At 43.9% G+C, this 17,018-nt stretch overlaps 1 protein-coding gene across 1 annotated transcript in view; it reads right to left on the minus strand.

Moving 5' to 3' along the window:
* The window catches only part of fndc1 (fibronectin type III domain containing 1), a 145,716-nt gene that overhangs the window by 18,252 nt on the left and 110,446 nt on the right, over nucleotides 1-17,018 (minus strand). The window contains exon 15 of the mRNA XM_031800162.1: nucleotides 15,436-15,582. Within this exon, the coding sequence (XP_031656022.1) occupies nucleotides 15,436-15,582 (147 nt within the window). The remainder of the gene's footprint in view (nucleotides 1-15,435; nucleotides 15,583-17,018) is intronic.

Here is a 17,018-nt window from a genome sequence, read left to right on the forward strand (position 1 = left end):
TTCCCAGCCTGATTGGGCTGCCGATGGGAATGGACATTTGGCTGGACTCCTCACCACATGACTTGGCACAGACACAGCCAGAGGCACAAGCCAATAGGGCCACACGTGTCACTGTCCTCACTGGCTTCTCGTCTCCTTTTTTCAGACACTTTTTAGAAGTCAATAGAGTTGTACTCGTTTCAACTTCATCTAATACTGTCCTTACAGACACACATCTGGACATATATGGCTCTGGTCTATACAGTCTTCACATACACTGATGTGTCTGTCCTTGTATGTTCTCTTCTATATGTATACAAGTGTCTGTTTCCACATGGTATCTTATTTTTTTTATCTGAACATGTCTATCCTCCTTGCTCCTGCCGGATTCTAGTTCCTGTTTTCTAGCTTTCCCAGGTTTGACCATTCTGCCTGCCCTGACCCTGAGCCTGCCTGCCATTCTGTACCTTGTCACACCACACTTTTTTTTCTCAAGATGGCGTAGCAGACAAGCATCTTTTGTCATTGTCTTGTCGTATCCAGTGTATATATATTTATATGTATCTTATTATATATTTTTTCTTCGCATATATTTTTTAAACTATTTTTCTTAACCCCAACTTCAACATACTTTCAAGCAACCCGCCTCACCCAATGTGGTATGGATCTGCTATTTTCTATACTTTAGAACCAGAACCCCCAACAGAATCTAGCCAGCTAACTAACTACTAGCTAGTAGTCAGCTAGCCACTGCTAGCGGTCATCAGCTAAGCTTTAGCCCGGACAACTCCTGCCAGTCTGCACAGGATGATTCAACCCAGAGCTTATCGGACTACTTTTTCTCCATATCACCGGATTCCTACTGCAAGCTCTGAACCTCTTCACTTGGATCATCACAGCTTGCTAGCTGCTATCCGATTGGCTTCTCCTGGCTAACATCTCTGTCCCGTAGCAAGCACCAATTAGCCTGGAGCTAGCCTATGCTAGGCCCATCTCCCAGCTAGCTGAAGAGGTCCATCAGCCACTCCTTGGGCTACAATACCTATTTTGCCAATTGGCCTGGACCATTTTTATTGCCGATATGGAGCCCCGCCAATCCATCACGACTGGTCTGCCGACGTAACCACACGAGGGGGGCTACAACAGTCTTCTTCCGTCGCAAAGTCCCTCTAAGGCCCTTCTGCTAGCCCACTAGCTGTCTGAATCGCTGTGTCTCCAGCCCGTCCAGCTACTCATTGGACCCTATGATCACTCGGCTACGCATGCCTCTCCCTAATGTCAATATGCCTTGTCCATTGCTGTTTTGGTTAGTGATTATTGTCTTATTTCACTGTAGAGCCTCCAGCCCTGCTCAATATGCCTCAACTAACCCTCTTGTCCCACCTCCCACACATGCAGTGATGTGGAGACATGGTGTCTCCAGAGACAATACCTCTCATCGTCACTCAATGCCTAGGTTTACCTCAACTATATTCACATTCTACCATACCTTTGTCTGTACATTATGCATTGAATCTATTATATTCTAAGAAATTTGAACCAGGAACAGATATAGCCCGTGGTTCACTCCAGAACTGACTGCACTTGAAAAGCACAAAAACATCCTGTGGCGTACGGCATTAGCATTGAATAGCCCCTGCGATATACAACTTTTCAAGGAAGTTAGGAACCAATATACACAGGCAGTTAGGAAAGCAAAGGCTAGCTTTTTCAAACAGAAATTTGCATCCTACAGCACAAATTCCAAAACGTTCTGGTACACTGTAAAGTCCATGGAGAATAAGAGCACCTCCTTCTGGGACACTGTAAAGTCCATGGAGAATAAGAGCACCTCCTTCTGGGACACTGTAAAGTCCATGGAGAATAAGAGCACCTCCTCCCAGCTGCCCACTGCACTGAGGCTAAGAAACACTGTCACCACCGATAAATTCACAATAATTGAGAATTTCAATAAGCCTGGCCACCCCTACCCTGGTCAACAGCCCTGCACCTCCCACAGCAACTTGCACAAGCCTCCCCCACTTGTCCTTCACCCAAATTCAGATAGTTGATGTTCTGAAAGAGCTGCAAAATCTGGACCCCTACAAATCAGCAGGGCTAGACAATCTGGACCCTCTCTTTCTAAAAATTATCAGCCGAAACTGTTGCAACCCCTATTACTAGCCTGTTCAACCTCTCTTTCGTATCGTCTGAGAGCCCCAAAGATTGGAAAGCTGCCGCAGTCATCCCCCTCTTCAAATGGGGAGACACTCTAGACCCAAACTGCTATAGACCTATATCTATCCTAGCCTGCCTTTCTAAGGTCTTCAAAAGCCAAGTTAGCAAACAGATCACCGACCATTTCGAATCCCGTTGGTCATGGGTGCACCTCAGCCATGCTCAAGGTCCTAAACGATATCATAACCGCCATCGATAAGAGACAATACAATGCAGCTGTATTCATCGACCTGGCCAAGGCTTTCGACTCTGACAATTACCACATTATTATCAGCAGACTCAACAGCCTTGGTTTCTCAAATGACTGCCTCGCCTGGTTCACCAACTAATTCTCAGATAGAGTTCAGTGTGTCAAATTGGAGGGCCTGTTGTCCGTACCTCTGGCAGTCTCTATGGGGGTGCCACAGGGTTAAATTCTCGGGCCGACTCTTCTCTGTATACATCAATGATGTTGTTCTTGCTGCTGGTGATTCTCTGATCCCTCTCTACGCAGACGACACCATTCTGTTCTTCTTCTGGCCCTTCTTTGGACACTAAAGCAAAGAAGGGCCAACAAAGCCTCCTTCACTCATGCTGCCAAACATACCCTCGTAAAACTGACTATCCTGCCGATCCTTGACTTCGGCGATGTCATTTACAAATTAGCCTCCAACACTCTACTTAACAAATTGGATGCAGTCTATCACAGTGCCATCCGTTTTGTCACCAAAGCCCCATATATTACACACCACTGTGACCTGTATGCTCTGGTTGGCTGGCCCTCGCTTCATATTCGTCGCCAAACCCACTGGCTCCAGGTCATCTATAAGTCTTTGCTAGGTAAAGCCCCGCCTTATCTCAGCTCACTGGTCACCATAGCAGCACCCACCCGTAGCACACGCTCCAGAAGGTATATTTCACTGGTCACCCCCAAAGCCAATTCCTACTTTGGCCGCCTTTCCTTCCAGTTATCTGCTGCCAAAGACTGGAACAAATTGCAAAAATCACTGAAGCTGGAGACTCATATCTCCCTCACTAACTTTAAGCTCCAGCTGTCAGAGCAGCTCACAGATCACTGCACCTGTACATAGCCCATCTGTAAATAGCCCATCCAACTACCTCATCCCCACACTGTTATTTATTTTGTTGCTCCTTTGCACCACTGTTTCTCTACTTGCACATTCATCTTCTGCACATCAATCACTCCAGTGTTTAACTGCTAAATTGTAATTATTTCACCACTATGACCTATTTATTGCCTTACCTCTCTTATCTTACCTCATTTGCACACACTGTATATAGACTTTTTTTTCTCTATTGTGTTATTGACTGTATGTTTGTTTATTCCATGTGTAACTCAGTGTTGTTGTCTGTGTCTCACTGCTTGACTTTATCTTGGCCAGGTTTCAGTTGTAAATGAGAATTTGTTCTCAACTAGCCTACCTGGTGAATTATAATAAAAATAAAAAAAACACTAGATTATTGGCCGTTCTGGACCTTTTGGACTCTGATCTGGATTACTAACCTCTGCCTGCCCTTGATCTGTCGTTTTGACTGCCCCCATTCTAGTAATGAACTTTTGTTACTTCGACACTGTCTGCATCTGAGTCTTCCCTAAAACGTGATGTGGTGCTTATAATTGTATTCCCTTTTGTAACACTACATTGACATACATAATAAGCTCTGTATGAGTCTTCAGATAACACACTGCTTGACCACGTGTCTGTCTATGCAGAGGATCCCATTGTAAATTGTACAGTTTCCTATCCTGCATTTTTCTGCTGTCTTTGGGAGGCTTGACCAACCCTTTGATAAACAGATCTACATGAGCAGCAGCTATCACATCAGAGACAGACAGACAGACAGACAGACAGACAGACAGACAGACAGACAGACAGACAGACAGACAGACAGACAGACAGACAGACAGACAGACAGACAGACAGACAGCAGACAGACAGACAGACAGACAGACAGACAGACAGACAGACAGACAGACAGACAGACAGACAGACAGACAGACAGACAGACAGACAGACAGACAGACAGACAGACAGACAGACAGACAGACAGACAGACAGACAGACAGACAGACAGACAGACAGACGACACAGACAGACAGACAGACAGACAGACAGACAGACAGACAGAACAGACAGACAGAGACAGACAGACAGACAGACAGACAGACAGACAGACAGACAGACAGACAGACAGACAGACAGACAGACAGACAGACAGACAGACAGACAGACAGACAGACAGACAGACAGACAGACAGACAGACAGACAGACAGACAGACAGACAGACAGACAGACAGACAGACAGGACAGACAGACAGACAGACAGACAGACAGACAGACAGGACAGACAGACAGACAGACAGACAGACAGACAGCAGACAGACAGACAGACAGACAGACAGACAGACAGACAGACAGACAGACAGACAGACAGACAGACAGACAGACAGACAGACAGACAGACAGACAGACAGACAGAAGACAGACAGACAGACAGACAGACAGACAGACAGACAGACAGACAGACAGACAGACAGACAGACAGACAGACAGACAGACAGACAGACAGACAGACAGACAGACAGACAGACAGACAGACAGACAGACAGACAGACAGACAGACAGACAGACAGACAGACAGACAGACAGACAGACAGACAGACAGACAGACAGACAGACAGACAGACAGACAGACAGACAGACAGACAGACAGACAGACAGACAGACAGACAGACAGACAGACAGACAGACAGACAGACAGACAGACAGACAGACAGACAGACAGACAGACAGACAGACAGACGACAGACAGACAGACAGACAGACAGACAGACAGACAGACAGACAGACAGACAGACAGACAGACAGACAGACAGACAGACAGACAGACAGACAGACAGACAGACAGACAGACAGACAGACAGACAGACAGACAGACAGACAGACAGACAGAGCAGCGAGAGAGCGAGAGAGAACCCTATATAGAAGAATGGTGGACGTGTCAGGAAGCTGGCTGTGGTGTTGGATCTGAAATATTAAACTAATAAATATGAGAGAGGATGTCTCTGTGTCAGGCCAACAGGGACCTCTCCTCTCACTGCTGATATCAGCGGGTTTCATATTATTTCATTATTTCACTGCTATTTTTATTCTATTTCATTCTGTTCTAGGATTTCTTTCATGGATGTAATGAGCTTCAGATGTGTTCGCTGTGCGGCCGCCGGCCTTGGCTCACAGGTTCGTCACAGAAACTGTTTAACTGGATTTGAAGACCTGGATCAGGGGCAAATGATGGTGGAGCATCAAGCTTGTAATAACATTGTAATAATATGGTCAATTAGCAGACTTTTCCCCAAAGCTGTCAACACATAGGCCTACAGCATATTCAGTGTACATGGCTATGGTGTTGCAAGCATCATGCACCAACCAAACAATTGGAAGCAATTAATTTCCAATTGGTGGTACTGTCTAACTCGTAACCCTGCTTCCAAGGCATTCCAATGACACAGACACATTCCAAACTGAGGACCTCATAGTGAACAATACCAGCTAACACTGCTGTTACTGGGACCTGTTGGTTAGGGTACTGTCCAACCATGCCACATCTACACAGTCACATGGGAGATGAGTGAGTGGCGCTCTCTGGTGACTCAGCAGGAATGTACGTATCATCATTATGAGCCCAAAGATCACCAAGAGGCTCCTTTATTAGAGACAAGAGGAGGGAGAGGGTGATGGGGGGGATTAGAGGTGTTGTTTATATTCATGTTTTGTGGGGGGTTTTCAGCGTGTTTTTCCAGCCAGAGGAGTGGATGGAGGAGACAGGGGGAGATCAAAGTAAGCACATTAGACAGCGGGACGCTTCAGAACACTCACTGGCCTCAGCTGACATCACAGCTTTCTGTGTCCTCGGTACACTCTTAGAAAAAATAGGTGCTATCTAGAACCTAAAATGGTTCTTCGGATGTCTCCATAGGATAACCCTTGAAGAACCCTTTTTGGTTTCAGGTAGAACCATTTTGGGATCCATGTAGGACCCTTTCCACAGAGGGACAGCCGAAGAAACCTTTTGGAACACTTTCTTCTAAGAATGTAGGGATGGGTATTTGACATTTGTTGACTGTTCAAGTACTTGCATGTTTATTTTTTTGAGTAATAGAGTACTCGGAATGGAAAATATACTGAACAAAAATATAAACACAACGTGCAATAATTTCAACGATTTTACTGAGTTACAGTTCATATAAGGAAATCAGTTAATTTTAATTAATTAATTAGCGATGGGTGGGCTTGGGATGGCATAGGCCCACCCATTTGAGAGCCAGGTCAGCCAATCAGACTGAGTTTTCCCCCGCAAAAGAGCTTTATTACAGACAGAAATACTCAGTTTCATCAGGTGAAGAAGCCGGATGTGGCGATCCATGGTCTGCAATGTGAGGCCAGTTGAACGTACTACTAAATTCTCCAACTTTGGAGGTGGCTTATGGTAGAGATATAAACACTCAATTATCTGGCAACAGCTCTGGTGGACATCCCTGCAGTCAGCATACCAGTGTCATGCTCCCTCAAAACTTGAGACATCTGTGGTATTGCACATCTTAGAGTGGCCTTTTATTGTCCCCAGCAGAAGGTGCACCCGTGTAATGATCAGGGTGTTTAATCAGCTTCTTTAAATGCCACACCTGTCAGGTGGATGGATTATCTTCACAAAGGACAAATGCTCACTAACAGGGACGTAAACAAATTTGTGCACAAAATGTATTTGTGAGAAATAAGCTTTTTGTGAATATGGAACATTTCTGGGATCTTTCAGTTCATGAAACATGGGACCAACACTTTCTATGTTGTATTTATATTTTTGTTCAATGTATATATGTTTTTAGAACAGAAAGGCAAGGCCTGCAATGGAAAAAACATGTTCTAACATGTTCTAAGTTCTAACTGTGAGTTGTTACTCCACTTTTCCACCAACGCACCTGCAAGTTCCCGGACATTTCTGGGGGGAATGGCCCTAGCTCTCACCCTCCAATCCAACAGGTCCCAGACATGCTCAATGGGATTGAGATCCGGGCTCTTCGCTGGCCATGACAGAACACTGACATTCCTGTCTTGCAGGAAATCACACACAGAACGAGCAGTACGGCTGGTGGCATTGTCATGCTGGAGGGTCATGTCAGGATGAGCCTGCAGGAAGGGTACCACATGAGGGAGAAGGATGTCTTCCCTGTAACGCACATCGTTGAGATTGCCTTCAATGACAACAAGCTCAGTCCAATGATGCTGTGACACACTGCCCCAGACCATGACGGACCCTCCACCTCCAAATCGATCCCGCTCCAGAGTACAGGCCTCGGTGTAACACTCAATAAACGCGATTCCGACCATAACCCCTGGTGAGACAAAACCTTGACTCGTCAGTGAAGAGCACTTTTTGCCAGTCCTGTCTGGTCCAGCGACGGTGGGTTTGTGCCCATAGGTGATGTTGTTGCCGGTGATGTCTGGTGAGGACCTACCTGTCTTACAACAGGCCTGCATGCCCTCAGTCCAGCCTCTCTCAGCCTATTGCGGACAGTCTGAGCGCTGATTGAGGGATTGTGCGTTCCTGGTGTAACTCAGGCAGTTGTTGTTGACATCCTGTACCTGTGATGTTCGGATCTACCGATCCTGTGCAGTTGTTGTTACACGTGGTCTGCCACTGCGAGGACGATCAGCTGTCCGTCCTGTCTCCCTGTAGCGCTGTCTTAGGCTTCTCACAGACATTGCAATTTATATACCTAGGCACATCTGCAATCCTCATGCCTCCTTGCAGCATGCCTAAGGCACGTTCACGCAGGGACCCTGGGCATCTTTCTTTTGGTGTTTTTCAGAGTCAGTAGAAAGGCCTCTTTAGTGTCCTCTTTAGTGTCCATTTTCATTAATTGTTTATGGTTCATTGAACAAGCATGGGAAACAGTGTTTAAACCCTTTACAATGAAGATCTGTGAAGTTATTTAGATTTTTACGAATATCTTTGAAAGACAGGCTCCTGAAAAAGGACGTTTCTTTTTGGATGAGTTTATATTCATATGCCATTTAAGATCCATTTATTGAAATCGTGGGACACAATCTTCAAAAAGGTAGTAACCTCAGCAGTGGTGTCTGCTTGTAGAAGCCGTTGTATGGTTGTGCAATGGCATATCCTTGTTCTGTTAATTTAGCAGACAAAATGCTCGTATTTCAGTGCGAAGTGATGCGCATCTCACATCACAGTTATTCTCAAGGAGTGATAATTTGAAACAGGCTTATTTTGGCACGTTATTAATTTTACATTGAACACTGCATGGTGATGAACTAAGACCACAACTTCTGTTTGGTGAGTATCATTCAATCAATCAAATGTATTTATAAAGCCTTTTTTACATCAGCAGATGTCACAAAGTGCTATACAGAAACCCAGCCTAAAACCCCAAACAGCAATGCAGATGTAGAAGCATGGTGGCTAGGAAAAACTCCCTAGAAAGGCAGGAACCTTGGAAGAAACCTAGAGAGGAACCAGTCCTGTTCTGTCTGAGTAGGCCTAGGCTTAATTATTATGATGAAAATATGCTCTTTGTATTTGGGTTCCGGCGCTGACAGAGATGGCCGCCTTGCTTCGAGTTCTTAGGAAACTATGCAGTGTTTTTTTGTTTTTTAATGTATTATTTCTTACACTGTTATCCCAGGAAATCTTAAGTATTTATATGTACATGTTCTTATTCATTCATTTACACTTGTGTGTAAAAGATAGTTGTTGTGAAATTGTTAGATTACTTGTTAGATATTACTGCATGGTCGGAACTAGAATCACAAGCATTTCGCTACACTCGCATTAACATCTACTAACCGTGTTTATGTGACCAATAACATTTGATTTGATTGAATGTTTTTTCATATTTTGTCTATGTTTAACAGTTTTACAGTTCATTTTGTGCAATTCTACACACTTTGCCTAGCCTCGGTTCGTTCGAGGCTACTCTTTGCCATGGGGCATAGACATTTAGCAATTGTATAACTCATTTCATGCAATATTTGACAGAGATGCGCGCCGACAGAAAGATGCCTCAATCTCAGATAAAGCATCCGAGCGAGCGAAACAGCGCCCCTCTGTCTCCTTATGTGTAGACCATGCGTCTGATGCTGTCTGGACAAAAGGAGTATGGGATGTCATACTTTTTCTGACCAGACAAAATCAGATACATGGGCTACATATAGTAAGACAGAGGGGTGCTGTTTGGCTCGCTAGTTTCAGCAGAGAAGAAGAGGCGAAGCGAGAGGACTCACTCTCACAAAAATCTGTCCTGAAAAAGCCCAATGCATAATTTGCAGACCTAAGCTCGCACCTATTTGGGGAGCCAGCAATTTGTGCATTGCGGTGGGGTAGTGTTAACAAGGGCAGTATTATGTTTATGTTTGGTTGGTGTGGTGTTCCCGGGGTCCTTGGTGATTCCCGGTTTTATGGTAGGGGAATTCTCTTGTTTTCTTTAATAGGTGGGCGGAGCCGGGAGGGTCGTAAGCAAATTGGGACACACCTGGGCTCGGGTGTGTCTGGGGCTAAATACTCCATTCCCTCCATTCATTGAGGAGACTCTCTCCACACAGACACACTGTTATTTTTGGTTGTGGCATTTTGTGGATTATTTGTTTTGACACCTCTCATTATCACCATCGATACACGCAACCACTCACTTACACTACTGATTACTGACTACACACACCATTGTTAATTGTATATAGTTTACTTTAGTTAATAAATATATTTTTGTTATCCCTTGATCTCTGCGTTGTCTCCCTTTTTGTTACGGGCTACGAGCCAGTTTGTGACAAGATAATGTGTCTTGAGTATAATTTAAAATGTTGAGACAAGAAGAAGGGGAAGGGTGGGTGGCGAAGATATGGGCTTCTCTCTCCAGAATGCATGCACTCAGCACTCCAGAATGTGCTCCGCTGTCTCCTGCCAATTCTTGCACATTCATTGTTTCATTGTGCCGATTGTTTGCCCTTTGATTGTTTATTTTGATTAATTCCCCATTACATACAGTACCAGTCAAAAGTTTGGATACACCTACTCATTCAAGGCTTTTTCTTCATTTTTTTGTTGTTGAATTTTGTAGAATAATAGTGGAGACATCAAAACTATGAAATAACACATATGCAATCATGTAGCAACCAAAAAAGTGTTAAACAAATCAAAATATATGTTATATTGGAGATTCTTCAAAGTAGCCATCCTTTGCCTTGATGACAGCTTTGCACACTCTTGGCATTCTCTTAACCAGCTTCATGAGGTAGTCACCTGGAATGTATTTCAATTAACAGGTGTGCCATGTTAAAAGTTAATTTGTGGAATTTCTTTCCTTTTTAATGCGTTTGAGTAAATCAGTTGTGTTGTGACAACGTAGGGCTGGTGTACAGAAGATAGTCCTATTTGGTAAAAGACCAAGTCCATATTATGGCAAGAACAGCTCAAATAAGCAAAGAGAAACAACAGTCCATCATTACTTTAAGACATGAAGGTCAGTCAATACGGAACATTTCAAGAACTTTGAAAGTTTCTTCAAGTGCAGTCACAAAAACCATCCAGCACTATGATGAAACTGGCTCTCATGAGGACCACCACAGGAATGGAAGACACAGAGTTACCTCTGCTGTAGAGAATACAGTGCTTCTACACCTGCATTGCTTGCTGTTTGGGCTTTTAGGCTGGGTTTCTGTACAGCACTTTGAGATATCAGCTGATGTAAGAACGGCTATATAAATACATTTGATTTGATACATTTATTAGAGTTAACTGCACCTCAGATTGCAGCTTAAGTAAATGCTTCACAGACACATCTCAACATCAACTGTTCAGAAGAGACTGTGTGAATCAGGCCTTCATGGTCGAATTGCTGCAAAGAAACCACTACTAAAGGACACCAATATGAAGAAGAGGCTTGCTAGGGCCAAGAAATACGAGCAACGGACATTAGACCAGTGAAAATCTGTCCTTTGGTCTGATGAGTCCAAATTTCAGATTTTTGGTTACAACAGCCATGTCTTTGTGAGACGCAGAATAGGTGAACGGATGATCTCCACATGTGTGGTTCCCACCGTGAAGCATGGAGGAGGTGTGATGGTGGGGGGGGGGGGTGCTTTACTGGTGACACTGTCAGTGATCCATTTGGAATGCAAGGCACACTTAACCAGCACGGCTACCACAGCATTCTGCAGCGATACGCCATCCCATCTGGTTTGCGCTTAGTGCGACTATCATTTGTTTTTCAACAGGACAATGACACAATAACCCAACACAGACAAATAGAAAGGGAGGCAGACAGGCGGAGTAGAGCGATTGAAGGAACCTGAATTTTCATCTGGATATTTTCTACTGTTTTTATTTGTCGGCTTTAGGCGTATGTATTTTACTTAGTTCGTGATTCAAGTTATAGGCCTGCTGTTGCATTGGCCTGATTGGCCTAATTTCTTAAACCACCAATGTATCACGGTGTATCAATGTGTCCATAGAGGCAAAGGCTGGTGTTCTTGCATTCGTTGAATATTTACTTTTTGATTTTTATCATTTTAATTCAGATTTTTATGATTAACCATGTGACAATAATTTTGACAAATGAAAACATGATATTCTTTTTAAATGACACTGTTCCTCAAAAATGCTCATATAAAAATAAGCATAACTGGCATACGGATAGTTAGAAATGGTAGGATATATTGGTTGCTACTGTAGGATGAATGAGAGAATGTTAAAATTATATGTGAAGCATTTTCTCCATTGTGTTTGATGGTAAGCTCCGGTAAGCCTACATTATGATCAAATAGCCACAGTTGCCTACTTGGCCACTGTTAAAAATGTAAGCTAAAGCTGTTACAGCCTCAGGGTTCATAGTAAACGCGCGCTGGAAGTTGCACAGAATTTTCACAATGTTCATGTTTGCGCTCAGCAGACCTGAAATTTTGCCCAGTGCGGAAGAAAATTAGAGGAACATTGGTTGAGACCCCACATGATCTGCCCCCCAAAATTATTGTGGGGCTGTGGGCGCATCCCTGACATAAGCTAAACAATTCTAAATGGCACAAAGTAGTCTAAGCAAAAAATAGACAAGACGCAATTATTCCAAAACTGCAGCTCATTGTTGAAACACATATTTCCCTACTTCAATCAATCAGTCCATTTTGAATTTGTGCTAAAACTTTTGTCATTGGCAAGGAATGTAGCTTGTGTATCCCATTAGTTAGAGGCATTTTTATATGCCCACCGTCCCACTGTTTTTATAGGCATTTATTTCTGTAGGCCTAACGGGAGCTTGAGTGTGAACTCAGCAAGCGTGTAGAGTGAGGAGTCAGAATGCATGCAGACATGGAGGGGAAAGGGAATTTAGGGAGAGGAACTGTGTATTGCTGGCCTTTGTTTCTTTTTTGTTATGCACCGAAAATAAAATGTCCATTGTCTTCACATTTAAAAAAATCTTTGGTTAAAGATAGAGTTTTGACGTCCGTTCTCATGTGCATCCCTAGTCCTTGGTCACCATGTCACATGATCCAAGTTCTGTCAGGGAGGACCACTCAGACCCATGTCATGTGGACCCTGGCCTGTCAAGACCCTGGCCTGTCAAGTCCCTGACCCTAGCCTGTCAAGCCCCTGGTCTGTCAAGACCCTGGCCTGTCAAGATCCTAGACTGTCAAGACCCTGGCCTGTCAAGACCCTGGATTGTCAAGACCCTGGCCTGTCAAGTCCCTGACCCTGGCCTGTCAAGACCCTGGATTGTCAAGACCCTGGCCTGTCAAGATCCTAGACTGTCAAGACCCTGGCCTGCCAAGATCCTAGACTGTCAAGACCCTGGTCTGTCAAGGCCCTGGCCTGTCAAGACCCTGGCCTGTCAAGATCCTAGACTGTCAAGACCCTGGCCTGTCAAGACCCTGGATTGTCAAGACCCTGGCCTTTCAAGTCCCTGACCCTGGCCTGTCAAGACCCTGGATTGTCAAGACCCTGGCCTGTCAAGATCCTAGACTGTCAAGCCCCTGGCCTGCCAAGATCCTAGACTGTCAAGACCATGGCCTGTCAAGACCATGGCCTGTCAAGACCCTGGCCTGTCAAGACCCAATAGCATTGGGATTGAGAAGTACAAAGTGTGACCATTTGTTCTGGAAACAACTTTCTCAACTGACTCCATTGTCTCCAAATCACTGATCTGTCATAATGACACTTCATACACAGACCCAGTCCCATGTATTATGTACACCAGGGAGGGCAACTTTTATGAGGGTGGGGTCACAAAAAAACTGAAATCATCATGAGGGGCTGCAGTGGCTCACGGGTCTACGTACACACACGTGCAGTCAGAGCCGGCCTTAAGCAAAATTGCTGATGTACTCGGCAAACAATGCGAGCAGCTGTCCAGGACCTTGATTGGCCCTCCGTCTCTGTAGGAGATTAAATCCTTTCCCCCCCTCATCAATCTACACACAATACCCCATAATGACAAAGCAAAAAAACATTTTTTTTTTGTCATGTTTTCACATGTATAACAAAAATAAATATCACATTTACATAAGTGTTCAGACCCTTTACTCAGTACTTTGTTGAAGCACCTTTGGCAGCGATTACAGCCTCGAGTCTTCTTGGGTATGAGACTAGATTGGCACACCTGTATTTGGGGAGTTTCAGCCATTCTTCTCTGCAGATCCGCTCAAGTTCTGTCAGGTTGGATGGGAAATGTCGCTGCACAGCTATTTTCAGGTCTCTCCAGAGATATTCGATCAGGTTCAAGTCCGGGCTCTGGCTGGGCCACTCAAGGACATTCAGAGACTTGTCCTAAAGCCATTCCTGCGTCGCCTGTGTGCTTAGGGTCATTGTCCTGTTGGAAGGTGAACCTTCACCCCAGTCAACCCAGCATGTTTTCATCAAGGATCTCTCTGTACTTTGCGCTGTTCATCTCTCCCTCGATCCGATCCTGACTAGTCACCCAGTCCCTGCTGCTGAAAAACATCCCCACAGCATGATGGTGCCACCACCATACTTCACCGTAGGGATGGTGCCAGGTTTCCTCCAGACTTGACGCTAGGCATTCAGGCCAAAGAGTTCAATCTTGGTTTCATTTAGGTGCCTTTTGGCAAACTTTTGGCAAACTCCAAGCAGGCTGTCATGTGCCTTTTACTGAGGAATGGCTTCCGTCTGGCCACTTTACCATAAAGGCCTGATTGGTGGAGTGCAGCAGTTATGGTTGTCCTTCTCCACAGAGGAAGTCTGGAGCTCTGTCAGAGTGACCATCGGGTTTGTGGGCACCTCCCTGACAAAGGCCTTTCTCCCCTGATTGCTCAGTTTGGCCAGGCGGCCAGCTCTAGGAAGAGTTTCAGTGGTTCCAAACTTATTCCATTAAAGAATCATGGAGGCCACTGTGTTCTTGACCTTCAATGCTGCAGACATTTTTTGGTACCCTTCCCCAGATCTGTGCCTCAACACAATCCTGTCTCTGAGCTCTATGGACAATTCCTTCAATCTCATTGCTTGGATTTTGCTCTGACATGCACTGTCAACTGTGGAACCTTTATATAGACTGGTGTTTGCCTTTCCAAATATTTTCAAATCAATTGAATTTACCACAGGTGGACTCCAATGAAATTGTAGATACGTCTCAAGGATGATCAATGGAAACAGGATGCACCTGAGCTCAATTTCAAGTCTCATAGCAAAGGGTCTGAATACTTATGTAAATAAGGTATTTCTGTTTTAAAAAATGTATACATTTGCAAACATTTCTAAAAAACGTTTCTTCAGGTTCTGTGTGATCATTGTGTTTAGGGTTCAATTCCTACGGGGTCCAATACAAAAATGTATGCACTCGCTACTGTAAGTGGCTCCTTTTTGGGGTAACAGACATATACAACAAAATGTACAATGTGGACCCAGATGATATAACTTAAAAGTAATAATTAAAACGCTTGTTTCCAAAGTGGTCCTCGAAGGTAAAAATAATAACACATATAATGACTAAAAGACCAAAATACAAACAACCATAAATACATTAATTTATATTGACATTCTAGAAAGTGACACTATTCACTGCACTTTTCCCTAACCTTAAAAATATATATATTTGTATAAGAATTTCACATTTGAACCTTAAAAAACAATCTATTCTTTGCTCATCATACCTATCATTCAAATACATACACATGACCAGCGGCTATTACGTGACTTTTCTCCATAGTACCGTAGCCTACCTGTGAAACGTTTCTTCCCAGTGAGGTCGAACTCATTGGAAGGGCTGTTGTTGAAGGGCCTGCTCTCTGGTTCAGGGGTGGGAGGGTCTGGGGTGGTGGTGGTAGGGGGCAGGGTGGGGGGCAGGGTGGTTTGCCACAACATCTCATCTAGAAAACAAGGCAAACAAACAGCAAGATGAGGCATGAACATCGCAGACTAGATACATATACCATTGAATCCAATCTAAATGGGTTACATTTTGCTACATAGGACTAAACCTGTGTAATTGCCATGTAATAATCATGTAATAGCGCTGCAAAGGAGTGTGATCTCACTGGAAATGAGTGTGATCTCATTGGAAATTAGTGTGATCTCACTGGAAATTAGTGTGATCTCATTGGAAATTAGTGTGATCTCACTGGAAATGAGTGTGATCTCATTGGAAATGAATGTGATCTCATTGGAAATGAGTGTGATCTCATTGGAAATTAATGTGATCTCATTGGAAATAAGTGTGTTCTCACTGGAAATGGGTGTGATCTCACTGGAAATTAGTGTGATCTTACTGGAAATGAGTGTGATCTCATTGGAAATGAGTGTGATCTCATTGAAAAGGAGTGTGATCTCACTGGAAATGAGTGTGATCTCATTGGAAATGAGTGTGTGTCACAACTTCCGCCAAAGTTGGTCCCTCTCCTTGTACGGGCGGTGTTCGGTGGTTGAAGTCATCGACCTTCTAGCCATCGCTGATCCACTTTTCATTTTCCATTGGTTTTGTCTTGTCTTCCATCACACCTGGTTCCAATTCCATCAATTACATGTTGTGTATTTAACCCTCTGTTCCCCCCATGTCCTTGTCTGTAGTTGTTTCTTGTAGTGCTTATTCACGGTATGCTGGTATTTACCCTGTTTTGTTTGACCCATTTATTGTATTGTTGATAGTGGTTTATGGATATTAAACGACACCGTTGTAAATCAGTTTTCATTCTCCTGCCGCCAGTACGCACCTCACTACAGTGTGATCTCATTGGAAATGACCCAGACGGTTTTCCATTCAAAAGACAACTTCTTCCATTATTTTTTCCATTCCTGGGGTACCAGATATTGTACATGATGCTCGTTTCGCAGTAGATTACTGTATGTTCATGGTTCTTTGAAAAATAAAAGGAGAGCCGCACACTATAGGAGCTCAGATGCAATAATTGAATAATCTAATATCCAACGTTTCGACAGACAAGCTGTTTTCATCAGTGTATAAGCCTAACAGATGTGTAAGGATTAAGTCAGTGAGGTTAGTGAAATCAATGAGTTACTTCCAGCAGCACCAGTAGGTCTGGCCTGTGGAGTGCCAATGGACCTCTGCATGACATCATCATGTGCCTTAAACACAGCCTTGAGCCAATGCAATTTGTCCCACACGACTATTCTATAGCAATAGCTAATAGGACTAGGTGCATACGAGCAATTGTTTTCTGATTGTGCTTAAACTATAACATCATAATGCTCACCAAACATAACATCATCACAGTTGCCCCATTCACTAAAACCAGTGACCATGCATTACCATAACATACCATAACATGATATAACATGACATGATATA

The sequence above is a fragment of the Oncorhynchus kisutch genome, linkage group LG21, assembly GCF_002021735.2.
Source record: "Oncorhynchus kisutch isolate 150728-3 linkage group LG21, Okis_V2, whole genome shotgun sequence".
NCBI lineage: Eukaryota > Metazoa > Chordata > Actinopteri > Salmoniformes > Salmonidae > Oncorhynchus > Oncorhynchus kisutch.